Genomic DNA, 10,711 nt, shown 5'->3' with positions numbered 1-10,711 from the left:
TCTCTCTCTCTCCTCTCTCTTCGCTCTTCCTACGACTTCACCTCTCTGATGCACGACTGTCGTTCCTATTCAAATGCACGCCTCTGCAAACCGGAGGTGATAGCTCCAACAAATTCAGAGTATGATTCACGGCTCGACGATACCCTCCGCGAAGGGCCATCCGTGGAAGGACCCGAGCCGTAAAAGAAGTCGTCGTACGACAGGTGATGTCGACGAGACAAGCGCAACCGTATCCGCTCGTTTCTTTGTAGCGCGTGTAACATTTCTTAGACTGATCTTGTCGGCCTCTCTTTTATCGATATTTCCGTCGGAGTAACAATTAAATGCTTTTCCATCTGACAGATCAATTACAAAGTGCGAATAAAGGGAACTTCTTAGTTGTCCTAATTTTCCCCTTAAAACAAACCCTTATTTGTTTTATTTTTTCATTGACATAAATATAACAGGAAGAATCTCGATATGATTTTTCATCTTGAATCGCGACTTTAAAGATAACGATTTCTTTATCGAAGAACCTACGCCATCAATTTGAGATTGAAACGCCAAGTACTTTTTGTCATATGTGTTATGAGATACGGTCATTAGGTGTTTTGCCACGTTATTAACTAAAAGTTGATCAAGCTATGTTTAAGTTTCGCTGTTACGCTGGATCTCTTGGCGCCGATTCGGTTCACGATACCAGGATTATACCGCTCGTCCACGGGCGCGCGCTGCGCGTTGCCGCTGCGAGCTCCTGTGGTGCTCACCGGGCTTCGACACCCACACGCCATGTCGCCTCACCAAACACATAAATAAAACGAGAGTCCCCCGAGCGCGCATGTTATTGTTCGTTGAAGCGCGCGTTTCGGACGGAGTGAGAATTATTTGAGTATCGTGCTTGTTGTTATGTTAATTGCATTGCCTTCCCTCTTTCTCTCTTTCTCTCTACTATTTTGCCACGGGACATTGGGATTTTGTCAGACCGGTCAATGGAGAACTGGTCGTTAAAGTATAATTGGATAAAATTATTTGGAATCTTCTCTTCCCGTCACGCGGGCTGATTCTACATCTGCCTGTCTTATTCTTTTTTTTTTTCCTACTTTCCGTTTCGCGTGGAGCTTCGTGGTCCGGCAAGGTATTGGAATCGATTAACCCCGCACGCGAAAATAGCGGTGGTCCTAAGAGGTGGTCCTAAAAGATATTTGTCTCTAGAAAATATTACAAATTTTCTTTTAAAATTCTGCCTCGCGATGTTGTTACTTTTATGGAGCGTTTGATAGGCACTCGAAGAATATCATCAATACTCCGTCTCAAATATATTAAATTGCTACAAATTTTACGGAAACTTAAATGAGTATCGAATAGTTATCAATATATCAAATAAACATTTTCTTAATTTGTTCTACTGTCATTAATTGGTCGATATACAAGATAAAACATGTGAAAAAGTATCGACCAATAATCATTATTAATCAAAACGATAATTAAGTAGTAAATTAAGTTTGAGGGAAGTTCACATGTCGTTTTTATATTGCAACGAAGATAACAATGTACCGGTCGGTTTGCGGTGACTCGAAGTTCCTGACGAGTGATATCGCAATTATTGGAGGTCTTGAAAGATCGGAACTTCTAATTACTGGTAATGACTTGAAGGCAATGTAAAATATTCCTAAATATCAATTAAAACAAGAAAAATAAAAAAGATTTAAGAAGTCGCGCAAAAAACCGAGTTGCTGATACTTGGATCTTGCAAATCGATCAGTTGGAAATGGTATATATAGGTATATAACGGTATATAAGAAGTCTCTGTACACAGTAATATCACATGTAACAATTATGGAAAATAGCTTAAGTTAATCTCACATCTGAGCATAAATTAAGTCTACCGTGCCTTCCTGCAAGCTGTCTATTACTAATCCGCGAGTGACTTACGATCCCGGACGGCCTCGGAGGAATTCTAATCAACTAGCCGGACGTGCCTCTTAATAACGGGTCTGTCTTAATTAAATTAAAATTCCCATCGGACCCCGCTACGCGATCTCTTTCTCGGGGCGTGTCTGAAGGAATCGACCGTCCGGCCGATCCGACTTGACGAACCGACTCCTGGCAACTTGACCTCGCTAGGAATAGGCGAGATCGAATCATAAACTAAATATATATGAATGTATTATTGTATGTATTATTGAAAGTTGAAGATTACTGCTGCATTACCGCTATATTTTTAAGAGAATAGTAATCGATATAGTATTGTTACAAATACATCGTGAAAAATAATAAATGTTTCAAAATTTTTCTTTTACAGATACATGAACTATATATATATTGGAATTATAAATATAATAATAAGGTAAATCATTTTTTATATATAATAAAATCATTATATATTATATACTATTATTAAAAATGGTAAAATTCTGCAAACATTTGAAGCGTTTTGTTTCAAGACCAGTACGTTTCTGGAGATATTAATTTGTCACATTTTAAGTGCCTCATCTTGTATACATTAAGGCCCATGAGTCAAACGCAGATTTGTCATTCAGTTAAAATTATTTATAGAATTTCAGCGATCTCGGACGAGACAGATAACGACAAACGAGGTCCCATAACCAATAATTAATCCATCCACGGCGATCCGACTGTCCCGTCCTGATTTGTGTTGTCCCCGCCCTCGATTTGGGGTGCGTGAAACCCCGATCCTCTCGTATCCGCCAAGCATAATATTACCATTCTTTACTCGTTAACGATCGGCAGCCAGTCGACTGTTTTACCGAACAGATCGCGTCCTCCTCTTCCTCCTGCTCTTCCCCAGTTCCTTAAAGATCCCTTTTTCGTCTTCTTTCTTTCTCCGATCTCAATTTATTATGAAACCGAAAGCTTTTCCCGCGATAGTCCCTCGCGCGTTCTCATTCGATATTCATAAAGCGGTGGGCCCTCGGCCCTCTGAGTGTCTCTTAATATTCTACAGGCAACGATATCCCCGTTGTCGCTTGATGGTCCCCGAGAAACTTCGTACAAAGTTTTGTTCGAGTTAATTATCGTGAGATAGTGAGATACATGCGATTTGAGGATCGAATATGAGCGTAAATGTGCTCGATTTGATATGCTTGGCGAACGACGATTAACGCGGCGCGACTATATATACATATGTATATATAATTCGAGTTAAATAAACTCATTTGCATAAGTCTACGTCTGATGATTTGAAATTGTCCAGAGCAGAAATCAGTTAACCATTGACATTGAGTAAGTTTCATACGCTTACTCTTATTATGCGGACACCAATGTTAAAACCGCTTATGTGTTATCAATTCAATTTCCAACACAAATTAAAAATGTAAGCATCACTTTTTACTGTAATAAAATAATTTGTTAGAATATTATAAAATGAGAAAATAGGATTTTAAAAATTAGGTGGTCTGTTTTCATAACTATGTTCTAACGTGTATATTTACTTATTTAATGTATAACAGTTTCTCGCACTGGCGCGTGCATTTAACGCTTTTTTTTTTATTAAAATAAAATAATAATTTTTGGATGATACATTCTATACTATAGGAATATAAGCTCATACTTGTATATTGAAGTAGCTAGAGATTTATGTAAGAGCTACCTAGATAATGATATTAGAACTGGAAAATCAATAACATTTAATGATACTTGCAGCAACTTTAATAACAATCTTTAATACAAAATTTCGTTATACATTTCGCATATCCGTTTAACATATCCTACAAATTATGTTGTTATGTAATTTATTAATTGCTGTAATTGATATATTTTTACTAGTTTACTAATTACATGTAGAGAATGTCCTTTAATGTATTAATAACAATTTTTAATTTTATCATTTTATAATTAGTACTAGCAAATTTAATTTTTAGATATACCAAAAAATTTTGCGCTAATATTTGTGTTACGCAAGTTTCTCAAAAACGTAAATAAAATGTAAATAAAAAACTGCAATTGAAAATGAAAAAATAGATCCACATTAAGTCTTTTGAAAATGTATAACATATTAGATAGTTAAGAATGACTAATATTTCATCATCTAGTATAAATAATTATCAAAATGATTAACGTTACAGATCAAGAATAAATAAATTACATATTGTAATATGTTTTCTTAATTAATTATGAGTTTGATCAAATATATAAAATAATTTTCTTAAATATCTATAATCCTTTTAATTAATGTGTCTATTTTTTATTTTACGATTAATTTCCATATATCAGTGTTGAACAAATATAAACAATATTTACTAAAGCATATTTCAATAACAATCTTGTGTGTAAGAATTATATTATTATTAGGTGTAGTATATTTAAAGATTATTTCTACAAATTCTATAGATAATAATTGATTTTACAAAAAATAGATATTACGTTTAGACTAAAATTATAAATATATTCGAATTTTAATATTAGAGAATACGAATACTAATATTCAAATATCCAAATAATTATAAATCCAGAACATGACTAAGAATTGTAGTTTATTCTAAACATTGTTAATATTATAATATCAGAATATATTCTACAATTTTAATATATATATGTATATACTTGTTGTAACACTAATATGTTTTTTTAAATTACATGAAACGTTATATAAGATATATAAATGAATTAGTATATTAATTATAAAAAAGGCAATACTTAAATAGTAAATATTAATAAAGAAATTAGTAAATTATATTCGTAAGATAATTAATGTTATATAATAGTGCAAAATATAACTCCTCGTCATGTACATTTATCGATATATTCCAATATCTTTGTCAAGAATGTTGGTCCTGCCGATGTTACATTTAAAATGGCCTCGAGATTTGACAAGGCCAACTAGATGATTGTTGTCCGCTACAATAGGACATGCATGTATACACAGAGTGATTAGAAAATCGAAAAAGTACTATTGAAATTAAAATTATAAGATCATATTTTGCAGTCATGTATGTTATTTGATTATTGAACTGTGACTCTTATTATTAACATATCTTAAAATGGAATGTTTAAACGCAATTCCTATTTAAATTCCGTTATACTTGCACAGTTACTTGCTTATGAGAGTATCTATCAATCACTGACTATTAGATAATAAATAAGTGACAGCATACTTGAATTAACAAAACTTAATATAAGCTTGTTCAAATAACATTGTTTAACTCAAATAATTATAACACTTATAAAAGACATACGTTAAATATTAGACTGATGTTTATATGACAGTGTTTATATTTTCTTAAATGTTAGATATTAAATTTTCTATATATGTTGTATACAATAAAATATATTAATTCAGGATACGTAAAAGACTAATATTTTAGATATTTACCTTTGTTGACCTTTTCGATTTCCAAGAGATTGGGAATGTGATTTCATATATAGGTTGTTGTATTATTCGACCATCTTCTTGATTTCCAAGAGATTGGGGATGTGTATTATCATGAGAACTAGAACCGGCATAACTTGTTTCATCAACAGATTGTTGTATCATTTCATCTGCGTTATTATCTCCAGTTCTTTTTTCACATCCTGAGTATTTATTTATATTATGAAAAAATTGCAAGTGAAATTTTAAGACATCTATTCGATACATTTTAATTTTGTTACGGCAATCTTGCAATTTGCAAGTTGCATAAGAGTCTTCGAATGTGAAATGTCGCGACCAGGTACGAGTAATTTCTTTTTGTATTGCAGCTACTTCTTTTTTATGCCAACGATTTAAATGTCCTTCTATAACTTGTCTATTTGCACTCTTAACTAAAGTTCCACAAAGAGGTATATTGCAACGTGCAATATACCAGTCTTTTCTTGAGAAATGCCGCCAAAGTGGGTAGGTGTCGTTTTCCCATTTTTCCACATCTTCTTCAATATGCGTATAATGAAGTTCAATTAAGTGATTTTTTGCAGTGGAAAATTTTTTCTTAATAATGGTATCACTTGTACAATGCTTACATTTTACTTCATTATCGTTTAATGTTGTAAAATGCTTCCACATCCGCTTTGACGACATTATACATATTGGCACGAGACACTACCGTGTCTCTTGATGTGTATATCTGCTCGGTATCACGGAGCGTGTAGTACTGAATATGACAGTAGTTAGTATAGGCCGCAAAAAAAACTCGTAAAAAAAAACACGTAAACCACTTTGCGCGACCACGACGAGACTGAATTCAATGACGGTTGCAGAACGGAGAAGTCGTCAGAGAAAATTATAATGGCGGTGTATAAAACTGATAGTCGCTTCCAGCGAAAAGTAAGATAAAATACGTCTCGCGCTACAAGGGCGAGCGCCGACGTCTGCTAGAAGTCCGGCTGCTTGAATTTACAAACAAATATCGCATACCGTAACATAGAAGCGAGGCGCCGATGCTCCGGCGGACGTCGCATATAGTACGGCTCGAATGGAAATGCGCGCAAAGAAAATATAGTATAATTTATACTTAAAAAAACAATCTACGCAGTACGTAAAAGACAAAGGAAGAAATGACGTCATCGACTATGATCAACCCGATAACGCATCGAACTTGTCGAAACATGTTCGTCGTAAACAAATTTTTCTAGGAAAAGGGGGTGTTATCGCGTAGACTAAACAATTTCGCACTATTTTTTACGACGCAGTACGTAAAACAAAGGAAGAAATGATCTTTCAAAAATCATTTGGAGTGAGAGAGAGGGCAAAGGGTATATAACGAGGGATGAAGCGCGTCGAGCCGCAGTAGTATGATTTGAGAGTGATACATCGATTGAAAAGTATCGAGGTTTATTCGTTATTGTACGGTTGAACATTATCACGTGCAAGTGCTGTGTAAAAGAGATTTTTTTATCGCTCAGTCGCAAAGATGTTCGTCCTGCTGTCGAGATCTTCCGACATTCGCGATTTTAACGCTGAACAGCTGCAATTCGTGCCGAAAACCGTTCTTTTGCAAATGTGCGGCGATCACGTCCACTACGTGTGGGATAAGCTTCCGGAGCATATCAAGGTGGATTTGGAGGTTCAGACCTATCGTCGCTGTGACGAACATTACAATCAACCGTGGCAGTAAACACACATCGAGGGCCCCGCTCCGATGATTAAGGATTACGGCGAATGTCGACGAAAAAAACATTAGCTTTCGCGACGTGGACATTTTTATTTTTTCATAACAGTGAGCAAGAAGAAATGACGTTTGACAATAATCGCTCGTGGTCACTGGACTATAAAAGTGAAATCGATGAAATCGAAGAAAGCGATGACTTTATATACATAGGCCATTTATTCTATGGTTACCATTTATTAGATGATATCGCCAGTGCTTTGCGTGAAGAAGAAGATAGAGGTGGAAAATCGACGGATGTGCAACGAAAATCACTCGTAGACCGGGAGCCCGTAACACAAAATTTGTGTCAAATCTTATTCACCGGGAAACCTTATATATTCGATAGAGTACATCCTTCTAATATTGAAAAGTCATTTCTTCCACCTGGAGGGTGGGACAAACTCTGTGGGGGAGTGGAAAAAAAAGCAGAGGGTGTATCAAATTTTATTCACCTTGAAACTTATTTGCTAGTTAGTTTTTAATAAATAATATATGAAAAAGTACGTTTCTTACACCTGGCAAGCGGGACAAAATTGTTCTTACAGGTTGTAAACAATGTAAAAATTAAGATAGTTCTCCGGTCCGTATACTAGAGAAAATTGATTTTCTATAGATTTTCTTGAAACTGTGAATATACGTTAATTTAGGTTTGCTTTATGCGTGGTATAAATTTCAGTACCTCTTCCGGTATAAAAAATCAAGATACTGAGCCTCAAAGTTTCAATTTTTACCAAAAAAATATTAAAATTTAATTTTTTTTAATTTTGGGATTTTTTCCTTATAGAACTCGACGAGAGGAGCAACTTTGGTCCTCTTTTGGCCAACCTCGTATCTCTTAGCTGGCCTGGAAAACTTTTTCATTAGTAAAAATTGAAACTTTGAGACTCAGTATCTTGATTGTTTATACCGAAAGAGGTACTAAAATTTATACCACGCATAAAGCACACCTAAATTAACGTATATTCACCGTTTCAAGAAAATCTCTAGTATAGTAGATTTTCTCTAGTATAAGGACCGGAGAACTACCTTTTGCTGCAGTGCGCACACGGTAATTTTCTTCTAATGTTAGTATATAAATCGGGTTTGTCACTTATGAACATGCAAAATAGATGAACAATACAAAATATAGTAATTTTCTATTGAACTCGCTATGATTAATATAAATTTATATTCATATATACATATTCGTAACCTGGTTGATTCTTCTTTTAAATAAAAATATCAATTTCAGCTGCATAGCAGTATATTGGGTATGTATAGTTTTTAAATAAGAAAAAAAGTGTACTGGATAGTTAAAAACCCTCTTTTCATGAAACTACTTCGATAAAAATAAAAAATCTCACGTTATTGCAAGTAAAAAATCAAAGGACTAAAATTGTAACTTTGTCGACACCCCTATGCTAAATAAATTTTCAGATGACAACATAAATCCAAAATTTTAAAAGAATTAAATTATTATTATTATTATTATTATTATTATTTAGAATTAAATTATTCAGATATCAATTTGAACTTCCCTTTGAGGGTTCAGACAGTGACGATGAGATTCAGAATATTTGATTTTATACATTATACGTATTACTTTAATAAAAAGAATGAATAATATACAATAAAAAATTATTCCACATTGTATTGTCCATCTATTTTGCATGTTCGTAAGTGACAAACCCGATTTATATACTAACATACTACATTAAAGAAAAATCACTGTGTGTGCACTGCAGCAAAAGAGCGTCGTGGGCGCTCTTAATTTTTAGTTTCAAAGCAGTGTAAAAACTCGTTTGGTCCGCGTTCAAGCCGTAAGAATTTTTTTTCCGTATTATTTATAGTTCAAACTTACCTCTCATATAAATTTCAAAGTGAATAATATTTGACATCACCCTCGTGATGTCATTGCTTACAACCTGTAAGAACAATTTTGTCCCGCTTGCCAGATGTAAGAAACGTTTTTTCATAAATTATCTATTAAAAACTAACTAGCAAACAAGTTTCAAGGTGAATAAGATTTGACAAGGACACTTTCGAAAATTACATGTTCGTTATAATTTTCTGCATCTATGCCCCGCCGAACGACCTCAGCAATATTATGTACCTTTGCTCCTCAGCTACAAAATGAGGGGTTAGTCATTCATTTTTTATCAACATTCGCCGAGTTATTGCGAAAAAACGAAAATTTTAGTTCCCCCAAAAAATAAAATTTTTTGCATTTATCTCGTTTCGATTAATAGATAGCACTTTTTCGCTCCTGAGAAAGTTGTAGGGCTTGAAAAAACTAAGAAAATGAGCGGTGACTCGTTTCGATTCGTCAAAAATTAGTTTCCCCCCCCCCTCAAAAAGCTCTGGGTCTCATGATACGACAACTCAAAAATAAGCTTTTCTAAACACCCCCAACACGCCTAAAAAGGAATAAAAAAGTTCGGATCACTTTCATACCAGAATGTCTAATTTGACTGGCCTATACGCGGAGTTTCGATGGGTCGAAGACGCGTCAAATTTCGACTTTAGCGCGATCGCTTTGGATTCGCCTACGGGCTATATTTTCGAGGTCGATCTCGAGTATAATATCCGTAGGATAAACACGACGCGCACACTGACCTACCGTTCTGTCCGATGCGCGATAAACCGCCAGGCAAACGGCAGGACAAACTTCTCGCCACACTGCACGATAAGGAGCGTTATGTCATCCATTATCGCAATCTGCAGCAGTGCAGATGCAGTGCACAAAAATACATCGCGTATTACAATTCGCTCAATCTGCGTGGCTCCGTTCTTACATCGAACTCAATACAAAATTTGGAACGCATTGGCCAAAAATGAGTTCGAAAAAACTTTATATAAATTAATGAATAACGCAGTTTTTGGGAAAACAATGGAGAATGTACGCAATCACGTCGATGTAAAATTACTGACGAAGTGGGACGGACGATACGGCGCGAAGGCAATAATCGCGCGACCGAATTTCCACAGCAGAAGCGTGTTTTCGGAAAATCTGGTAGCCATTGAACTGCGCAAACTCGAGGTGAAATTCGATAAACCGATCTACGTCGGCATGTGCATCCTCTACTTGTCGAAGGTGTGCCTATACGAATTTCACCACGAGTACATGTCTCCCCTGTACCGCGACTCGTGTATAGAATCATGTATACCGACACGGACAGTCTGATTTATCATATCGAATGCGACGACGCGTACGAGAACAAGAAACGTAATATAGTCAGGTTCGACACGAGTGATTACGCGGTAGATAACGCTTATGCTATGCCACTCGTCAATAAAAAAAAGTACCGGGACTGATGAAGGACGAAAACAACGGTGCCATTATGACCGAATTTGTTGGACTTAGGGCGAAAATGTACGCCTTGCGAGTCGATGGTAAAAAAGACTGTAAAAAAATCTTATAGTTAATCCAAGAATGGGCACCTGATTTGAGATAATTTTTACATCCCAATTAAAAGTTATTGTTATTAATCACATATTTTTTATTATTCTATAATTTATTAGTATTTGAAAACAATATGTGTATAGATTTACTCATTACTCAACATTATTTGAAAAAAGTAAGGAGAAACCAAAAGATATTAAAAGAACGATAGTAGCATATTAAAATTACTATGACGTTAGCTTCAATAACTGGCGTGTAAAAATCACGC

At 34.9% G+C, this 10,711-nt stretch overlaps 1 protein-coding gene across 1 annotated transcript in view; it reads right to left on the bottom strand.

Annotated features, from left to right (window-relative positions):
• The window catches only part of LOC112456921, a 23,329-nt gene extending 17,488 nt beyond the window's left edge, over nt 1-5,841 (bottom strand). The window contains exon 1 of the mRNA XM_025019734.1: nt 5,781-5,841. Within this exon, the coding sequence (XP_024875502.1) occupies nt 5,781-5,841 (61 nt within the window). The remainder of the gene's footprint in view (nt 1-5,780) is intronic.
• Nucleotides 5,842-10,711: the final 4,870 nt, after the last annotated feature.

Source organism: Temnothorax curvispinosus, unplaced genomic scaffold (assembly GCF_003070985.1).
Source record: "Temnothorax curvispinosus isolate PA1 unplaced genomic scaffold, ASM307098v1 QBEX01007309.1, whole genome shotgun sequence".
Lineage (NCBI taxonomy): Eukaryota > Metazoa > Arthropoda > Insecta > Hymenoptera > Formicidae > Temnothorax > Temnothorax curvispinosus.
The sequence above is the reverse complement of the archived record's forward strand: the minus strand, read 5'-3'. Positions and strand labels throughout refer to the sequence as shown.